Raw genomic sequence first — 20,911 nt, 5'->3', positions numbered from 1 at the left:
GCCCATTGGCTCGCGCGGCCGTCACTCAGCCGGCAGCCCCGCCCCCCTCTCCCGCGCAGACGGCACGCAGCTGCTCACAGGCGGGGTTTTACTTCGCGGCCGCCGCGCGGCCCCAGAGCCCGCCCCGCCCCGCCCCTGGGCGGGCCCGGCCCGGCCCGGCCCGGCCTCCAGCAGCCGCCGCCGCCGGCGGCCCCCGGGTGTAGGAGCTCGTCCCCCCTCCTAGTCGGTTTTCAGGCCCTCGGCAATGAGGTTGAGCTCGTAGCACCAGGTCTCGTAGCGGTAGGCCACGCGGATCTGCGCCACGTTTGTCTTCCGGATATCGTTGCCTTGGGGCCCCTCTTCCTGGTAGTTCTCACCCAGGAACTTGGCTTTCTCCTGCCAGAGACGAGGACAGCGGTACAGACCGCAGGAGCCCCTGCGGGCAGCACCTGAGGGAAACGCTGGCAGCTGCCAGGCTCCCTCCGGGCCTGGCTCAGGAGCCCTGCCCCGAGCAGGACGCCGGCAGAGCCGCTGTCCTGGTCCCCTTTCTCAGGCAGGCAGGGACCACTGCGGGTAGGGCCACGGCTGCCCTCCCCAGAAGGGCACCTACCTCATGGGACAGGCCACACTGCAGGACACTGTTTCTGGCAATTTCACACATGTCGCAGGTGCTGAGCTTGAAGACCTGGGCAGCAATGGCATACTCCTCCATCAGGGGCTCCTGCAGCCACAGGCGCTGTTAGAGGCCAGCAGCTTCTGCCAGCACAGCCCATGCTGCTGCAAGGGCTGCCCCAGCAATGGCCCGGCATGCCGGACCCTCTGCAAATGCTGCTGGCTTCCCTGAAAAACGAGGCTCACACGGGCCCAGCCCCAGCACCTCAGACAGTAGGAGGTGATCAGCTCACACTGTACCTTGGTGTAATGAAACTGCATGGGGTCATCTGTAGAAAGGGACACCATGAGGCCCTTCTGGTGGAAGTCAGGCAATGGATTTTTTGCATACTCCAGGAAGAGGCTGTTGTTGCTGAGTGGGGACATAGCAATGGGAATTTGGGCAAGGAAGTACAGATACTGCAACACCGGGCTCTGCAAAGATGAGCAGAGTTGCCAGGTTAGCGATAAAGTTGCTGCACCCTTCACCTCTCCAGAGTCAGTCCTCAGATCAGCCCAGTGCCCCAGCCAGGAAATCTGGTGCACAGAGCTCATGTGTGCAAGAAAAGAGATAGGCAAGCTAGCAATCCTCCAGGGCCACACGGAGCACAAGAGGCCAAGTGAGTTCAAATCCGTCTGATTTCAGAACTCAGCCAGCTCCAGTGATAACGGACATATCCAGTGACAGGTCTGTGAAGCTGAACCCCTGCAATCTCAATACATTTCTCAGCTACATCCCCAAACATGCCTGGAGAAACCCACAGAATCATGGAACACCTGCCTGAAGCCAGGGTCTCTATGCCAGCCTAAAGCAGAGGCACAATTAACTGTCAGCTACAGTGGAGGCCAGCTGCAAACATGTTTTTCTCCTCTGCCACGCCTGGGCTGCTCTGTGGCAGACTACTCCACTTACCTTCTTGAGGTTGAGACCATGGGAGATATTATCTGCTGTCATGAAGGCTGCAAGCAGATGCGTGATGGCCCCAGCTTCCCCACAGTGTGGACGGAAGAGGAATGTGTTCATACCACGCTGCCTAGGCACATGGAAGAAGAACTCAGAGCAGGTAAGCAGCAGGGTTAGGTGGCATGTGATCCAAGATCCCCTGACTTTAGGTCCAGCTCTGCCCCTACTAGTGGGTACCCAAGAATCCAGCTTGACCTAGGAGCACATTACTTGTTCTCTTTTCTCCTCTGTGCACACAATAGATGCATCTCTGCAATCCCAAAGTTTTCACCCCAATCCATCACACTTCCTACTGAGGAGGGTTTGGATTGCTCTGGGACATGAAGCTCCAAACTACACTGGTGGCAGAGGAAGGAAGGCCCCACTTCTTCCACACCAACAATCAAAGAGCTGAGACAACTCGTGAGGCAGCCCCCCTTCTGCCAGCCCTTCGCAGGTCCCTTAGCCTATCCTGGGCCTCACCTGCGGAGGTTGTTAAGCACCACAATGTTGGCATACATATAGTATATATAGTAGGTGTAGGATGGGTTCTTCTCAGAAGTCCACTGCTCTGGTTTTGGGCTTTTAGTGCAGAACATGTGTCCACTATGCTTGGATTCGTCATCCACGCTGTCGAAGCCAGTAATCTGCTTGGCAAGGTAACAAAAAAGCTGTGCCTCAAAGCTCCCCACTTCATCATGCCCAGGTAGGCTGGCTCACCCTGCCCCACTGCAGCTTGCCATAGCCCAGCTGCAGCCTGTACCCCTGCCTCATCCAAGAGCAGAGTCAGGGGCTAGGTTGCAGACCTTGCTCCTCACAAACCCCCAAGCTCTATCAAGGGCTAGAAATAGAGCTCACACCAAACCACTTCTCCAGGAGGTGAGTGGGCAGCATTTCTCACAGCCCTGCAGCAGCCAGCTCAGGGAGTCTGATCCCTCCCGGCACTTCTGGACACACACCCCCTTTCCCAGAATGTGGCAGTAGGGCCACAAGCACACTGATGACATTTTCCATGTCAGGGCTAATATACCGTTTCTTGTGCATAAACAGGAATGTGAGTGCTCGCCGCACCCTGACATCATCATCAGGTGACACTCACATGGCGTAGAAAGACACTCAGCTCTTTGTGGGCTTGAGGATTGACAGTTGCCTCAAACACAGGAACAAAGATATTTTCCAGCATCTTCCCAAAGTGTGGGAGGAAATTCTTAGACCTGAACACATCACTGTGGACAAAGACAGGGATTAGCTGCTAGCAGAGGAACAACATGGCCCACTGTCCCCATAATCCCTTCAGGATAAAAAAATGAGGTATAGTCCACTGTAAAGCACAGTGCTCTCTCAGACCCACAGCACATACTAAATCCTGGGTACTTGGATCATCCATTTCATGTTGGGGGAATAGACCCGATGTTTGTTGAACCAGCTGGCTAGCTTGGGCCACTCCTCAGCTGATCGCCCATAGATTGAGAGGCGAGGCTCCGCGTGCTGGTACTTGGCATCCTCCAGATCAGAGCCAACCTCCTGCAAACCAGGACAGTTGCATGGGGACCCTCTAGGCCCTGGGCACAGCAGCACCACAGCTTAGCTGCTCTCTCCTCCCCTGTATTCTCACCTTGATGATGGTAGCAAAGTACTCGCCATTGATAGCATTCTCCGTCTTCAGATAGAGGTCACGCAGCTCGCTGGCACCCACGGGGTTGTACTTGTCATTGAACTTGTCAAAGCGCTGAAATGTCTGCCGCCCCTGGAATAGGGAGGATCACGGCAAATACTACACACACAGAACGGGTCCAAGCATACCAGCTGAGCAGGGACTGATCCGAACAACCCAAAATGGGAAAGCCAGGAGCTGCTACATCCTGCTACAAATGCTAACATGCACAACATGTCATAGGTACACAGGGAGGTGAAAAGCCATGCCTACAGGGGTGGACGACAGTGACCCAAGAGTGGTCTTACAGTAAATGCCCTACCACTTACAGCATGGACATCCAGGGAATCCACTGTCAGGTCATAGGGGTGCAGATTGAGCTGCTGGAAAAGCTGTTTCAGGGTAAGCTGTTTGCCCTTGGCATCATAAACTACACGGTCAGCATCCATACAGTATGATTTCTTGATGAAACGCAGAAGATGCTTCTGGTTCATGCAGGCTGCAGCATGGATATGTGTGTCCACCTGAGAAACCAGAGGGACAGCTATCTAGCTTCAAGTTAGGATGCTCGGGTACCATCACAGGGAGGCTAACAAACCCCGTAGGTGAGTCCAAGTTGAGTGAGGGGCACAGCTGAGCCCAGCAGATGAACACAATAGGCCTAGGCTAAGAGCACCATCCCATTAGCAGGAACAATGTAGATGCCAAAGACCTTGACTCTCATATCCAGTTCTCAGGGAGGGGAAGGCACCAAGACAGCTTGTCTTCAGAGTCACTACGGCTGTAAGCCTTGCCATTTACCTTCCGGCAGTTGTAGAAGTCTCGGTGGGGGTTGTTCTTCAGCTCTTTCATCTCCTCCATCTCATTTAGCATTTCATGCACTTGGAACTTGGATGAGAGGAACTTCAGGCGCCGATGAGCATAGGTCTTACTAGTGAAAGCAAAGGGCAGAACAGTGACTAGGCTCCTTACCCCTCAACACAGGGGCATGGCACATCAAACACAGGGATGCAGCTTTCACCTCAGGTGGAGAGCTCACACTGGCCTGGCCTGCTTCCCTATGGTGCCTCTCCTGGCTCTAGTACAGAGCTTCTAAGGAAGGCCTGGCCACATGTGAGCATACCTGCAGGCCGTCTCTCCAATCCCTGACTGCTGACTTTGCTTAAGACCCCAATCAAGACAGCTAACAAGGGCCAAGGCCACTTTGGTAGCCAGCAGGCTGCAGGTGTGTCATCAGCAGGTTCCTCCCTCCTCCCAGGGAGAGGAGGGAGCAACCCTGGCTCTGCCCTGATCTCCCTCTGCCTGCAGAGGCAAGACCTGTTCAGCTGCACCCAGCAGCACTGGGTTTTGCACTTACACAGGCCCCTGTGCAATCAGGGCCAAGAGGAAGTTCATGTCATCAACGAAGTGCTCGAGGCTGGGGTAGGGCAGGTCCTTTGGCTCATTTCTGCCAACCGCTGCCTTGTCTCCATAGATGTAAACCACCCCGTCCTTCATCTGGACATGGTATCCCAGGTTCTCAGCAAGACTCCCAGTTTCAAAGGGATCCTGTCCATCCTTCACTGGCGGGGTGAACACTGGGCCAAAAGGAGAATACCATGAGGCACAGGCTGCCAGCCGAATCCCCACAAGCTTGCCATGCTCCTCCACCCCAGGCAGAGGGCAGGGACAGCCCTGCCACTGTGACACTGAAGAGGAGGCCTGGGCAAGCGACTACCCTGTGGAGCACTTCCACAACCCCTTTCTGACCCCTGCCCACCCCATGCTGAAGCCAGAGAGGAAAACCCTCCAGGTGCCTAGGTATACCTGGGCCAGCGTCACTCGCCCTCCAGACCTCGCCTTCGATAGCACGCAGATACTGAGATGGGGTCCTGGGGAACCTCTGCACAGACTGCTGCATGTACTTTTCCCGGATGCACAGGGCACGGTACAGGCCTTTGCAGACAACTTCAAAATCTTCAACTGTCACCTGCAAGAGGGCTGTTGCTGAACACAACCACACAACTGGAACCTAGCTGCCTGAGAGATACCATGGTGCACCAAGACATAAAAAGGACCATTTTGTTCACAGTAAGATACATACCTTATCATCCCCTCCTTCCTACTGCTCTGCTTGAGCAGGGTAAAGGGATGATAGGCAAAGTCCTAGACATGGCAAAGGGAAGTTCCTCACACCAGAACCAATGAATTCCAGCCATCATCCCCTCTTACATTCCTCACTGCAAACTGTAGTTGGCACTGAAATGGAAGCCAGGCCTGGGCAAAACACTAAAAGCTATTTTTGGAGCACAGGCTGAAACTGAAGCAGGACCAACAACATACACTGACCCAATGTGTCAAGAATTTTTTATTTATTGCACAGACAAGTGTTTTGGGCAGTCAAGAGAGGTCAGACTGGAGCAGCATGGGAGAATACCATGCAGCACTTGCAGCTAGCTACAGTCATGACAGAAGGAATGTGCCTGTGCATGGAGGGATTTTCAGCTTCCCCTAATTGCTCCTCTGCTATGCGATTCCAAGCTGAGCAACCTGCTCCAGCCCAGGAGGGAGCAACCTGCCAGCAGTATTTCAGAAGCAGCACAAATATAATAGGAGGCTGTGGAGGAGGAGGAGGAATTAGCACAGGATGTAATAGCAGCCCTGGTCAACTGGCTCTAGGTGACCCCCCTGCTTGAGCAGGGGGGGTTGGACCAGATGACCTCCAGAGGTCCCTGCCAACCTCAGCCATTCTGGGATTCTATGACATGCATAGGTCTCAGACAGATATAGCTGTGTGCAAACAGGAGCAGACTGCGACACAACGCGCATCGCCCACCCTGCCGTGCTGCCCCCTTGCTCTGTCCAGAGAATCCCATGGGAAGCATGCAGCACCCCACAGACTCCTGCTAAGGAATTCAGCTCTGGATCCTCCGGGGATGCAGCAAGGCACCATCAGATATTCAAGAGACACAGACTGAGCTGGAAGATGCAGACTATCCCCGCTGCACCTGGTACAGAGTCCTGTGACGCTGGGCACTACTGAGGGACAGGCAGGGACTAGATGAGATGGTAGTCAGCTTGGGGAAGGGTATAGCCATGCAAGTACCTACCCCAGAGGCATAATCCCCTGTGATCTGTACCCGCTGGAAGTCAGGCACAGTCTGGTAGATGGGGGAGGTAGAGATGACCTCATCAATAGTAGACAGTCTGGTTATAGACTTCTGAGCCACAGGGACTGCCAATGCAATTGTCTTCAGGCGGAGCAGGCGCTTCTTCCTGCCAGGGAGGAAAGCCTCAGGCAAACAGCCCCAACTCCATGGCCACACGCAGGTGCAGGGTCAGGGGCACATACCACAGCCATGTCCCAACTGTGCACAACATGAATCATCTCAGTGGTGCTTTCTGAGCACCTTAAACAGACACTGCCAAGAGTAGAGCCCACAGCACACAAAGTAGTCACAGACTTTCACGCATGGTCTTTGGAAGTTGCACCTTTCCAGAGAAAGGTCTCCAAGTCTCCCTCTCCAACAGCTCAGTGGCCATTGCTGTGCTGACACCCAGGGAACAGGCCAAGGGTGTCTTTCTGTCCAACAGTGGGAACAGTTGGAGAGGAAACCCTGAAGTGCCTGACAGATGCCCTGGGACTACCAAGCTTCCAGCTCTGGCTGGGGATGTGTAGACAATGCTCCTCTCCTTTCCCCAAGTGCCCTGGTTGTTGCTCACCGCTTTTCTGTTGTGCCAGAGCTCTCCTGAAGCATCATGTACGCTCTCATTTCCTGGCGTGAGATGGGGCAGATCTCTTCCACATCAAAAGGAGAGATCTCTTGCCTGACCTCCTCATCTTTCACCTCAGAGGCAAAGACCTTCTCTGCAAAGGAGCGCATTGCCTCATCCATCTCTGCAAAAAGGAGCAGAGTGCAGGGTCGCACAGGCATCTGGTTCTCAGCCACCCTAACAGGCAGGTGCCCCTTGCAGTCAGCTTAATGCTCAGCTGTCATTTCCTTATGACACATACACCTCCATGCTGCCTGGAAGACTCTGAGCAACCTTCAAAATTTGCAACAAGCTTACAGAGGCAGGGCCACACACAGTGGGCTGGAGACATACATAGGCACCCCCAGTACACCAGAAAAGGTAATACAACCCACAGTCCAAGAGTAGTGCAAAAAGGCCCAGAAAGAAGCAAGTCCTTGGGAAAAGCATTTACGAGAGCATGCACTGGGGGAAAGAGGAGAGGACTGGCAGAGCCCTTACAGCTCTAGGAAGCCTAAGACCCACTTACTCCACAAGGCTTCCAGTCAGGATGAAGACAGAGGTATAGAAGGAGATGGAAAGAGCTGGCAGCCCAAGCATTTAGTTCCCACCATCACAGTGCAGCTGAAGAGCTCCTAGCTAGGGAATCATCGTGGGGACAAGACCCCTCTCAGCCCATCATGCACAGCATGCTGCAAAGGTGCCAGCTAATAACGGCCCTGTGAAAATCACCATTGACACAAGGTTGGCTGGAGCCTTATGAAGTAGGGAAAAGGAGGTTAAAAGCCCTTCCATTGCCAACAAAATACTGTAACAGAACAACCCAAGCGCTCTTCTGGCAACATCTCCCAGAAGCACACATTTGCATAGCAGCATATGGACACTAATCGAGCAGGTTTTGCCAGCAGTTGGCAGCTCAGCACGAAGCATAGTGAGGATCGATGCTGAAAGATGGGCCACACCATTGACATGTGAGCAGAAGAGGACCAAAGCAGAAAGGACTGACACGCATGGCGGAAGTGTGCCACACCTACAAGAGATTTTCAGTAATGAACCATTACTAAAATGAGCCTTTTTTTTCCTACAGGGTGTTGGGTGGGGGGGATCAAAACAGTTTATCCTTGTAGCTCTGAATTTGCAGTTCCAAGGTCCTAGCTGTGGGTTAGTGGGGGTCGTAACACAGAGGCTTCCTTTCCCTGCTGTTATATGGTAAGGCAAAAGGGCTTGTGCTGAGCTAAAAACACATGGGAAAATTCTGGCACTAGGTCCATTTCTCAGCAGTGCAATGTCACAAAAACAGAATTTTGGTAACAAAAGTTGCTTGCTGCTGTATCAGCAATGGGCCCCAACATGCTTCTTAGAAGACAAAATGCATTTTTTTGTACTATCCCATTATTGTTAGGGACTCTGGGATGACAGGTGTCTCAGCAAGAAATTTTTTCTGCTGACACATAAGGCCTCAGCAAACGTGAAGTAGGAAGAAGAGGGCCGGGGCACCATACTGTGGACTTCCAACCTGAATAAAGGAGATGAAGCATTGGATCTGTCCCCTCATGGATCAAATCCACTAGGAGCAGGATGTATTCAAAAGAAGTTACTTTAGGCTAGATCTCTGTTTAAAAAAAAAAAAAAAAAAAGGAAAAGGAAAAAAAAAAAAACCCCAAAACCAACAAAGGTGTGAATAGGTGCAAAGAAAATTGCAAAATGTTTCACTTCTGCCACAAAGAACTCCACTAAAAAAAAGTTCATCTCCTAAGCAGGAGCTCAGGGGTGCTAGGAAAATATTTAACAAACAGCAGCTTCATATATCAAAGGACCAAAAAGCCAGAACCATTCCATGAAGCAGTGAGGGGCACAGCTGGCACTGCTGAAAAATAGGATCTTCAACTGCTGAAGATCACCATGATCATGTAACTGCTGTTTGTTTCCAGTGATCACATCTAGGCAGTAACACAGCAGAGCATATAAAAAGCCTAGCAATACTCACCTTTGTCTTCTGCTGTTTGAGATAAAACAGAAACAAAATAAAACCAGATGTGATCAGCCTTTCAAAATCTAAGCCTTTTTGCCTAATCATCACATCAGCGATTAAAAAGGGATTAGTAAAGTACAAGTTTAGCCAAAGTCTTCCACTTAAAAAGAAAGAATAGTACTTGTCACTTTGTACAACATAAAGATGTAAGTTCAGCGTTGACTGTTCCATGATACAGCCTCGGTGGTGTGCGCATAAATGAACCACATTGCAGATGCCATCCAACCTGAGGCTCTTTGGCAGAGCTTCTGCCTTAGAGCAGTCTCTGGGTTTCCCTGCAGCTGTCCAAGGGGAATGCATTTTCTAGAACCTAGATCACCTCAGCGAACACTACAAGCAACCAACAGATACCTAGTCATCTAATAAGACTGACTGTCTTGGAAGGTCTCTCCCTACACCTGCCTCCAGGCACAAGGATGCAGAAGAGCATAGGAACAACTTAAGAGGGCAGAATGGCATTCTTCTTCCTGAACAAGAAAGCAAATATTTCAGTGACTCGGAGCACCAGAGCTGCTTTGCTATTTTTTGTCCATGACTCGCCATCCTTTGTGAAGATCAGGATGGATGGTCATTTCAAAGATGCTAAGTTTCATTCTCCTGCCACCTATGGTCACATCTCCAATTATTCACTAATAGGATCAGACAGCTGAGGCACTGCAGTTCCACAGATCTTCACTCCTGGTCATACGGTGTGGCATCAACATTTTGGGGGTGCAACTCGTGCCCTTTCCATCTGACCCAGAAAATTCAGACTGCAGCTCTGGCATCACAAGTCACCAGCTGCTGACTTCCCAAAGTCCAGCCTGCAGAACATACTCTCCTGGCATTTGAATTCATGTATTCATTTGCAAACTAAGCATCCCAGAAATGCCTAGTTTGACCTTTCATCTCTTTAGTGGATGAAAATTACACTCATGAAGGTCAACAAACTCTTACTGATGTTGCAGGGCCAGGTTTTAATACTAGCTTCACGTACTAGGACAGTGTCTATCACACCACACAGCACTGCAATTCTAAACATGCTCTTATCAGGACTGTTTGGTGCCGATACTCTTCAGGGCTCTGTAATAGCAGTCACACGTCCCTCTGTACTGTTCTGCAAAGCCTGGCTAGCCCTACCTCTGTTGCCCAGCTTGTGCTCCCCATCCCCTCAGGACTGCAGCACCCCACATCTTCTGAGCTTACCAAGGCTGACCAGATACTCCTGAAATTCCTCTGACCCCTTCCGCAGTGATTTACAGTATCATTACAGGATACATTACACTGCAGGAGGGACAACATTTTTCTTCAGTACTAGCAGAGCAAGATTTAAACAGTAATGCTATTTCTTTCTGCACTATCCAAAAATTACTCCAAGCAGGAATGAAAATGCTCAAAGTCCCCAGCGAGGTCCCCTGGACTGCAAAGATACCACACCATCAAAATCCCAGAGGCTGCAGGCTTACAAACCTGCCCTGTGGCTCCTTGTCTCGCTACTTGCTTTCAGACCTACCTGGAATTTTCACCCGTGACATCTTTGCAGCAAGCTTGCAGAGCCTCAAGTAATGCCCTACTGTAACAGAGCAAAAGTAGCTGACTGCACAGCAGCCTAACACTAATTTTACCACCTTCCCTTCCCTGTAATTAGACTCTCCCACTCTAAAAGGAGAACCGAGGTCAACTATAAGACTATTTAAAGTGCAACCACAAGCACTTGCACTGAAACAGGTGAAACCAGGGCTCAAATTTAACTTTTTTTTTTTTTGCCCCTTAGGCTTTCATTTTACATTTAGTAGAGTTTCACCTGTTGTCTGGCCAGATTACTACTTCTCAGGACAGCTGCACCTTTCTAAAGTGGACTGTGGAAGTCAGTCTTTTAAGAGAGACTAAAACTGATGTCTTATGTGCTGAACCAAAGGTTTAAAGGAAATCCCTAGGGCACAGGGATGATGTTTTCATCTGAACAGGAGCTGTGGATAGGTACAAATGATGTGCCACAAGTTTCTCACCAACCACTGTGCTATTCAGAGAAGATTTTTCCTGAGTGACGGGTCTAGTTGACAGACTGGATTTTAGCAACAGGAGTTGCACAGATGTCCTTGCATCTTCCCAGCTGAATCAAACAAAAGGGAAGTGCAAAGAATTATATATTTTATTCCTGAGCTTTTCAGGAATTGCCTTTATAAAACTTTGTATCATAACAGTAAGGCGATTCTCAGTTCTGTATGCGGTGAGCCATAACCAAGGCATACCTGACAGAGATCAGCACTTAGTACAATCCAAGATGTGGCAAGAAACTCCTCCCTTAAGCTGCACATGGTGTCTTGGATTTGGCAGAGCAGGGTATCAGTTTGAGAAGTACCTCTTGGCTTGTTTTAAGTAGATTCTTTCTAACATACAGGTGTTGAGGGCTGTACCCAGTCCTTCAGGGTCTCCTCAAACCTACTTCAAATCTCTCACATGAAGTTGGAAAACACCTCCTGTCTGAAGAAAATGGCCGGAATTTGTAGTGCCCTGCATGTTGCCAGGGTAACTCTGAGCTTCTGACTCAGCTTCCTGATGGGAAGCGGTAAGCCTAAACAGGTCAGAAGGATACAATAGTTTTGATTTGAAACAGAGTCTTTTCCTGTTTGTTTATACTTCACTTCTTGATGGAGTTGAAAAACTGCACTGAAATCAGGACAAGTCAAGCAAAGCATCCAGGCTATAGTCAGCACAGTCTTGCTGCTGATTTAAAAGTTGACTTTGGTCATAACATTGAAGGGAACGGAAAAATTAGCACCCCTGGAAAAGACAACATTGTCTGGAATTACACAGGCATGTAAGGGCTTCCTGTGCTATATTTTGTAGGAACAGCTATGAAAAGGCCTTGTCCTAGAAGGCAGCTGCAATAAGTGAAAGTTACTTGCCTAAGATACAGAGCTAGAAATAACAAGTCATAGATTTTGTCCATAGGTGCATGGGAAGCTTGTGGCACAACTAGTCAGTGAAGTCAAATGGCACAGCATCTCCAGCTCAGATAACTTCCAGAGCATCCAGAAAGTCTCTCTGAAAGATCACTGTTTGATGTGCACAACTTCAAAACATGCTGGGTTACAATTGAGAAATTCTCTGGAATTCAGGGAGGTTTAGCCCCACTTCCCAGATATTCCCCAAGAATATAAACTGATTTCCCCCCCTGCAACACGCAGAGGTGCAGCCAATAGGGCAGAGCTGGGATGCTGTTACAGTCTTGATCTGTAATACCTGGTCTCCCCTTTCATGCGGATAGCAGTCTGCAGTTTCTTAATTATTCTTGTTCTTACTCACTCCCCACTTTGTGAGTCTCCACACCGCATGATTGTTTAACTATTTCATTTACAGTCAATAAAAACTGGCTCCTGCTTGTTTGCTCTCCCACAGGTACTCTATCTGCCCCTAACCTTTCTGGATATATCAAGATCTTAGGATTCACATCTGAAACCAGAAATAACCTTTAGGGTGCAGAGGTCATTTTCCTCAAGAGGTCTCTTGATCCCCTAGCTTTGTAAATCCCAGGGTCAACTTAGTTGGGTTCACAGTAGAAATATGAGTAAAGCCTGGGTATGCTGTGCTAAAGTTAGATCTACAGCCTCTTTAAACTGAAGTACTGAATACAAACAAGCCATCTTCCCACTCTCTTTCAGCTGGAAAGTGACTGATTCATACCCAGAGGCTTCAGAGTGGCTTTAACGTGCCCCCCCCCCCCCCCCCCCCCCCTTTTATCTCTGAGCTGCCTTCATTCCACCTAGGTCTAGCCAAAGGAAAATGGCCAAACATGCCAGAAATTTGGCAGGTTAGGGTATTTAGCAGGATGTCCCTCTAGTTCGCCTAGCAGAACAGCCGTATCACAGCTGTCCAAATAGATGCCTAGGGGCAAGTCTTGCTAGAAAATGGTTTCAATTCCTAAAGAATAAAAGTATTAACAGATTGGGGATAGTGTGGAAACTCACAAGGGCATTCCTTGATGTGCTGTGCCTTTGACCAACAGCACCTTGCACTAAGAAAAGCCTCAGCAAGTTATTCTCTCCCCACATTGCTCTTAGTCATTCCCTACACAGATTCCTCTAGAGCTTTTTAAATCAGCCTCTGTTCCAGTATGCAACAAAAGTCACTAAGTCCTTAAGGTGTGGACTAGTTTCTAGGAACAGATTGCTACAGATAACAATCATATTGGAGGAAAGCTTTCCTAATAAGCCAAGAAAACCCTTGCTTTTAAGCACCCATCTGTACGCACATTCTGAATCTCTCCTTTTGGAACAGGCAGCAACTACTGCAGCTACACAGTGCAAGGAGTTTTATATTCCAGTTACTAGGAGTCTGTTCTTCCTTGCACAGAAAACAGACTGGACTCTGGGTTCCAGAGGCCTGACACAATGTCTTAGGAGAAATACACTTAAAACACACTTATTTTGTGGTCCGACACAATATGCCTTATTGCAGGAGGAAAGCCAACAGGGAAGTATTTTAGAAGACTGAATTAAGCAACTGAAAAGCCTAACAGAGAGCATGATTTGGACACAGCAATAACTTTATAGCTGATTTCATTCTTGGAATACCAAGTAAAGAAATTTTCCCTCCCCCTTTTTTTGACTTAGCAAGCATCCTTTCCAAGGGCAAAGTCAGCAAAAATATTATGAGGGACTCCACTACAAATAGACTCAACATTAATGCAAGATGCATGATGGCAGAGATTGGTGAAGTCATTAAAAGTGGACTCTGGAGCAAGCCTATGGTACATCTCAAAGCCACTCTCACTGCTTATTCATGCTATATTGAACAAATATGATACAGCTGTTCATGCCACATTACAGAAGTGACAATTTGCGTAAACCTAGATCCCACAGAGAAAGCAGACGGCATTGTGATTAGCTTTCTGTAAGCCAGTTGTGGATCCCGTGCCCAAATCACTGCCACAAAAGAAACAACCAAAGAATTCAAAGTTTATTCTTTAAAAAAGTTATTTAAGAAGCAAAATAATTTACTTCAAACCAAAAGAGATGCATTATCGAAAGCAAATAATTATACAAAGTAACAACAAATTAGCCCTTGGATAAAAAGTACAGATCCCAACAGTTCCCTACCATCCTGGAGGTTATACACGAACAGTCACTCAAGGCTTGAGGAATGAAGGACCACACACACATAGGATCAGAATGTAATTCAAACTTCCACTACTCTCCTTCCCCCCATAGGCCTGAAGTTGCTTCAAATCCAATTCTAAGTCATTGAACTGTACTAAAAATTATGATGGCGTAAGCATCATGGTTACTATCCAAAGTCCTACTAAATGACAATAAGAACAAAATTTGAGCACTGTTGTTTGAACAAGACCATGGAGTGGAGACACTAACAGTAACAAGCCACAGAGTTATATTATGTCATTAGACAGCTGTTCTCAGTCCCTAATAACAGAAACATTTCTTTCAGTTATTGCCACTTATAATTTTTTAACAAGATCTTTCACTCTTTTTTTTATATTTTACCTCAAAGTTGTTTATGCTTGTTCTTCCCAGTCGGGATAGTAAAGTTAGCTTGGCACTAACATGGTGTTGTGCTGTTAGTTCTAAATAACAACATTTGGACTAAGTCTACAAAACACCTTTTCCAGGGACCTGTCTTGTGCAAAAACTTCTGTGCTTATCTTCTAAATAATTTTCCCAAAAGTTCTTGGGGTTTTGTCTTTCCACAGCTTGCTCTCTGTTGCCATCAAAATCAGGGTTCTCTTATATAGGCAGCTGGAAACAAAGTATAACCATTTACTTCATACTCACAACTAGTAGTACACCACCTTGATTTTGTATCACTTGCTAGATTTGAAACTGTAATAATGCAGATGGGACTGCCGCCTGTGTAGGTCAGCTCTGCAGCTTCCTAAAAGCTGATGCATCCCCCTCTAAGGTTCCCAAGGTGAAATACATACTCACCTATCCTTACCAGGTCTTCTTCCCTTTTAAGAGTTTATATAGCCCAAGAGAAAGCGAACACCGAAGAGAAAGTAGATGCATTTGCCAGTTCCCATACAATTCTGAGAATTCACAGCTTTTGGAATTATAGCTAGTACATTTTTAATGACAACTAGAACATGCCATGCAATGTAGAGAATTATTATGATGAACCTCCATCCAAAAGACATAATTTTCCATACTTGACCACACAACCTTCAAACATCAAATGCCAGCTGCAAAAGGTTTCCCATGGCCATGGGCAGCAGGCAGTTATGCTCTGAACTCTGCAAGCCTGCTTGCCAGGAAAGAAACCCCCAAGTTTCCCAAATAATCAAAAAAAACATACATGGACCTGGATGACAAGATCTCACCATTCAACATATTGCAAACTCCACATTCCTGTCTTTCCAAAATGAGTCTATGTGACCAGATGTGTATCCCAAAAGCTATCATTTTCCACGTGTAATTTTATTAAGTGGACAACAGTATGTCACATAACTCTTCAGAAGCAGACAGTCATCTCCTGCCACAGTGCTCAAAGAATGCTTTCACAAATAACTTCTCTTCTTGCACCAAATAAAAGAAAAACACTGCTTACTGATTACAGACATGACAGCTTGCAGTAATGGTAATTCTGTCATGTTTAACTTGCAGGCATGAGGTCATCTTCAAATGAACTCAACTCGAGTCACAGCCAGTGCCATCCATAATGCTGCCCACCGTTGTGTATGTTGCTGGAAAATAATATTTTATGTAAAAATGTTGTGGTTTTAATTCTTATCAGTGTCACATCAGGGTAAAATAAATTGCAAAAAGTACTTACAAGGATTATCACAGATAAAGAAAATGTGATGCAGATTGATCCCTTCATTCCAAGAAGAGCATTAAGAATGTAAGTAGTGAAGGAAGCAATATTAAAAGGAACAATTTATTCTCTCAGTATTTACTGATTTCTAATTTCCATTTGAAACTGAGAACTCCAAATTAAGATGTATGAATCTGACACCAACAAACCGAAATTAAGCCTCTTGCAATTTCTCTGTCTACGCTGGTTCGGCAGACTGACTGAACGCTCCCTCTGTTGGCTGAAGGCTCATTACTCTTCCATCAGAGAGTAACTGGGAATTAACTTTGCTGTGGGATACACTGTCTGACAAAGAACAGAATCCAGTATCAGCAGCACAAGAACTAGGGAAGGACACAGTATTCCAAGGAACACTGGTAGGTTTTGCAACAGTGACCACACTTGTACGTCCCAATTATACGCGGTGACAATGTTTTGCTCTAGGAAGAACTCACACAGCTTATGCAGTAATTCCCTCGTACTGTGAGGCTCTTAGAACAAACCCAGAATTCCCATCAGTATATCATACACCTTCTGCATAATCATCACTGAACTCACTTCCTTCCTCATTTTGCAAGGATGCTGCAATCAGAAGCTAGCTCAGTTTTCTGTTATAGCTCATTGCCTTCTCCCCCCAGTCTGGACACACCAAGTCTGTGATAACCACTGCACCAACTACAGTCAACCTGAAATCCCACACTCCTCCTCTGACAAGGAGGCTCTCCAACTACATTTTACAAAGCGACATTTTGAAGAGACTATGTTTACAGTCTGGTGGTAAGAAAATAATTCAGAATAAAATAATTTGCAAGTTACAGATAGAGCTGAATAACAGCTGTCCAGACTAACTAACCTCCAGTTACTAGATTAACTATTGAGAAGCTGCCCATAAATGTTGGCAGTTAATGTTAAAAATGAACAGCTGACTAATTTGGTCCAACCTGGAAGAGATCTGAATGCTGCAGAAAAACAATACAGAATATAAACAGTTCCACCTACAAAGAAAGTAAAAAACAGATGCAGTATGTCCCCCTCCCTAGTTCAAGCGTCTTACAAGCGCCTGCTAGATCTTCCAGCCTACAAATTCCTGTTTTAGTATCCTGTCAGGCAAAGAGATCACCCACACAAGACTTGCCTGCTTAAGACAATGAGGTCCCAAGAAATTCCAGTCCTCGAGGTTTTCCTCAACCCAAGGCAACAGGGGACAACTTCAAATCTTCTTAGCAAACAGGCACTTAAATTAGGAAAGATATCTCCTTTTTATTACAGAAAAAGAAGGATCAATTAAGTGGTACTCCTGGCACAAAGGAGATATTGCAAATATGCTGTACAGGCGCACAGAGAGCAGATACCAATCTGACACGTGACAGGAGCATTCATGGTGGCAAAACCATTTCTGACATTACCTGCCAAGCAATGATTAGTGCCGCTCCTCTGACAGCACTGCAAATCAGAATCCAACAGAAAGGGGACAAACATCACTTCTAGCTTTTACTCTAGAGGTAAAGTGTCATCTTTTTCACAGCATTTAGTCTCTATAGTTCACTTTTCTTGTGACTGGTTTTCTTCTTAAACAAACTCAGATACACAGTGAGGAAAGAATCCCAGTACACCAAGAGATGCGACTGCTCCATTAGCTGAGCAAGGAGGTAGACGCCATAGATGTTCTCTTCAGATGGAGCACAGAAAAGGACCTTGTGCTAATTAACTGGTACCAAGATTCTGGTCACTGGCACCAAAATACTGCAGGGCATCAGCATGAGACGCAATACAGTAGCATCGAGACTCGTCCAGCAGCTACATCTGAACCATGTATTCTTGGCATCTGGAACAGAAAAGCATCTCTAATTAGCTGCTGTCCAACTTTGTGATGGATGTGTAATGCAACAGCGTAGTACAAGTCCTGAACTGGTCTACCTGTCTTTACAGTGATGAGCAACATGTTTTAGGTAACTGTTGAAAAGAACTTCAGTCAGTTGGGGAACTCATAAATTTCATTACTCGCATTATTTTATTTGGTTAATCTTTGAACAGCACATATTTCAGAGGAACACAGCTCAAGATAAGCTGTGCAGAAGTCAATCAATCATCAGCAAATGGTGACTGCAGAATTGTGCACACTCCTCTTTCTACTTATGGTGTTTCTTGTGTACAAGACAGAAATTACACATTCTCCAAATAGTCAGAATGGTTTACCAAGGGAAGGAGACACTGACAAGAATGATACACAGAATCGCACAATTATCAGTTCAGTGGAAATCCACAGGTTAGAGCCAAAAGGTTGCTATGAATAGAATTTCCTTTTCTTAAGCTTTGCTATCTACTTAGAAGGGAAAAAAAAATAATTTGGAGAAGTAATTAATTGTAGGATCTAAACCTCTGAGTATCAATGGGATGTATAATAGGGAAAAAAAACAGCTATAGCAGCTAGTACTTCTAAGCCATGCTTATCAACAACAGAAAGACATACAGACAGGAAGCCAATGAAAAACTTAAATTACAGCTCACCTTATCACATCACAATGCAAGACAATCCCATGCAGCCTTGATTCCCATCTTCATTGCTGTTGAGTTTTTTCATCCGATACTGCCGGATCTCTCTCACCAGTGTGTAAAAAGCATCTTCCACACCCTGAATGCAAATGATCCAGGTAAAGTATGTTCTTTCCTGAAGCTTTTCAGATCACTGTTCTTTCCATCACAGAATCCCTTAATATATTTGAAAGACATACTTCTACAGGAAGAGTAGTAGCCAACTTATCCCATAGTTCATAAGAAGAAACTAGCACTTATGTCCAAAACTCTCCAATTACACTCTTAACTCTTCCTCTGAGGCAAACATCCAGGGTAACAGCCATTAAAAGAAACAAGGCAAATTGTAACTGTAGAGAGGTCCCATGCAGGAAACAAGCTACTTGACTAACCGCGTCTGTTTTAGAATTCTTAGAATTTTCTGGCTACTGCTTAATAATTGCACCTTTTCTCCTTCATTCCACACTGATGTAGGTAGAACACAGGCTGACTGGACAGAGCCACATATTCAATGCAACTCTGAAGAAGTCTATTAGTCTGGTCTGGGAAATTCTTTCTGTAAACATAAATCTTACAATTGGCCTTCATTAAGAAACCAAGAAAACTGAACAGGTCTGGGATGACTAACCACACATTCTGACCACTTCTCAGCAAGAGCAGATGAAACTCTCTTCTTCTTACGAACATGACCCACTTTAAAGAAAGTCAATGCAAGTCTGAGGTGATCTGTGTACTAACCTAGCCCAGTGATAAAACCAGAACTCTTTCAAGCTAAGAGTGGGGAAATCAAAAGCTAAAAATTGCAAATGGATTAAAAAAAATGCTTACTCCTGTAGATAAGAAAAAAAGTACATAGGAAAAAGTTAGAGCATTCTGCGTTTAGCATACAGGAAGAAGTCAGGCCAAGAATGGATGCACCTTACCTGTCTCGTTTTAGCAGATGTCTCTATGAAGGGGATTCCATAGCTTTTTGCTAATTCTTGAGCCTGTTTTGTGTCTACTGTTCTCGTGGGCAAGTCACACTTGTTCCCAACTAGCACCATCGGCACATCATCCGAATCTTTCACTCTCTTGATCTGTTCTCTTTAAAAATACAAATTAAAAAAAGTTAGGAACTATTTTCTAAATATAAAAGCTGTTTTAGTTCAGTATTCAAACAACCTTGTGCTACAAAAATATATATTAAAGCTGGATGGGACCTCAGGGGTTCTGACCTACAGCAGTATGTCTAATAACTTCATACACTCCATCTTCTAGTCTCTGTATAACTCCACTCCGATGTGTGTTTGCCTTCATTTTCTCAGAGATCATGTTCTATATGCTCTAAATATCATTTGATTAACACAGTCACCCAGATAACTGCCCCACTCTCAACTGACTAATAATGTATTAACGCAGAACGTAGATAAACTTGAAAAAATTTCTGAAAGAAGTGGGAGATTTAATATTTGCCTATTACTTAGTTTTCACTGAGTCGAACAGCATTGGGTCTGATGCCTTTTCCAGTCTTCCCTCCCTGCGGTAAAGACGCAGATCATACCTGTAAAGGTTAATATCAGCAAACGATTTACTGTTGTTAATGGCAAAAACACAGAGGAATCCTTCCCCAGTTCTCATGTACTGATCACGCATGGCACTATACTCTTCCTGTCCCGCAGTGTCCAGAATGTCTAACAAACACGTCTCTCCATCGATAACAACCTGCTTTCTATACGAATCCTGCAAAATACACATGCGAATTTTAGATTAGAGAAAAAAAATTGTACTACTACTTTCTGCCTCATGCATTATCAAGGGAAAATAAAAATAATAATAAAAAAGGAGAGTATGACTCAGAGGAGCTTTTCTAGCCCACCCCCCCAACGAAAAAAAAACCAGTATCTAAACCAATCAGCATTTAAACTGCTACTCTAAGCCCCCTCAACCTTTCTCACAAAAAAGAAAAATCCTGTTCTTCCTAATAAATTCTTTAGCTGGTAAACAGAAAATAAGCATTATAAATACCATCACTACGACTAGAATCTACCATCTGCGTAGATAGCGGTGACTTTTTTTGTTGCCACTGTTGGCTGCCTACACTCTGCTTTAGGAAGCAAGAAGTAGAACAAGCAAGAGTTTTCCCGGAATTTCTTATCTGTGCACTCTGATCTCACATCTGGCTTTTTAAGCAAACACCACCCCCCCCCCCAAAAAAACCCCAAAACCCAGAAAACCAACCCCCCCCACCCCCCCCAAAACCGGTAGCGGCCTCCCGTCCCAGCTCACGGAAAGCTCCCGGCCCGCGATCGCCGCCGGCTCGGCCCTGGCCGCGCCGGCTCACCTCGATAGTGGGGTCGTACTCGTCCACGAAGTGGTTCTGGATGAGCTGGATGGTCAGCGCGCTCTTGCCGACGCCGCCGGCTCCCACCACCACCAGCTTGTACTCGGTCATCGCCCTCCCCGCGGCCTCGGGCAGAGCGCGGCGCCGCCCGCCGCCGCCAGCCCCCTCCCGCCGCTCCCGCGAAGGCGGAACACCCTGCCCGCAGCCCTTCCGGCTTCCGGCCCCGGCGCGCCGTCATCATCCGCCGCCGGAAGAGGCGCACGGCGCCGCCGCTGCTTC

General features: G+C 46.7%; 2 protein-coding genes across 4 annotated transcripts; both read right to left on the bottom strand.

The window, feature by feature from the left end:
* Nucleotides 1–107: 107 nt before the first annotated feature.
* On the bottom strand, nucleotides 108–10,586 carry AMPD1 (adenosine monophosphate deaminase 1). The gene is made up of 15 exons (XM_069771287.1): nucleotides 10,484–10,586; nucleotides 6,930–7,104; nucleotides 6,317–6,482; nucleotides 5,034–5,196; nucleotides 4,585–4,804; nucleotides 4,029–4,158; nucleotides 3,557–3,751; nucleotides 3,189–3,320; nucleotides 2,934–3,097; nucleotides 2,673–2,799; nucleotides 2,057–2,220; nucleotides 1,544–1,664; nucleotides 892–1,065; nucleotides 590–700; nucleotides 108–375 (listed from the first exon to the last, which is right to left on the bottom strand). The coding sequence occupies exons 1-15, from the start codon at nucleotides 10,503–10,505 to the stop codon at nucleotides 220–222; spliced, it is 2,220 nt and encodes a 739-aa protein (XP_069627388.1). The 5' UTR covers nucleotides 10,506–10,586; the 3' UTR covers nucleotides 108–219.
* A 3,333-nt stretch (nucleotides 10,587–13,919) lies between these two features.
* Nucleotides 13,920–20,845, bottom strand: NRAS (NRAS proto-oncogene, GTPase). 3 transcript variants are annotated; one of them, XM_069771290.1, is made up of 5 exons: nucleotides 20,633–20,835; nucleotides 19,853–20,031; nucleotides 19,236–19,395; nucleotides 18,289–18,412; nucleotides 13,920–17,605 (listed from the first exon to the last, which is right to left on the bottom strand). In XM_069771290.1, exons 1-4 carry the CDS (start codon nucleotides 20,741–20,743, stop codon nucleotides 18,293–18,295), a joined length of 570 nt encoding a protein of 189 aa, XP_069627391.1. In that variant the 5' UTR covers nucleotides 20,744–20,835; the 3' UTR covers nucleotides 13,920–17,605; nucleotides 18,289–18,292. The 3 variants fall into 3 exon arrangements, with proteins under 3 accessions (XP_069627391.1, XP_069627389.1, XP_069627390.1); XM_069771288.1 differs by lacking the exon at nucleotides 13,920–17,605 and adding an exon at nucleotides 17,769–17,991 and having other exon boundaries at nucleotides 20,633–20,842; XM_069771289.1 differs by lacking the exons at nucleotides 13,920–17,605; nucleotides 18,289–18,412 and adding an exon at nucleotides 18,448–19,142 and having other exon boundaries at nucleotides 20,633–20,845.
* Nucleotides 20,846–20,911: the final 66 nt, after the last annotated feature.

This window comes from Haliaeetus albicilla, chromosome 26, assembly GCF_947461875.1.
Source record: "Haliaeetus albicilla chromosome 26, bHalAlb1.1, whole genome shotgun sequence".
NCBI lineage: Eukaryota > Metazoa > Chordata > Aves > Accipitriformes > Accipitridae > Haliaeetus > Haliaeetus albicilla.
This window is presented reverse-complemented; position numbering and strand designations above follow the sequence as displayed.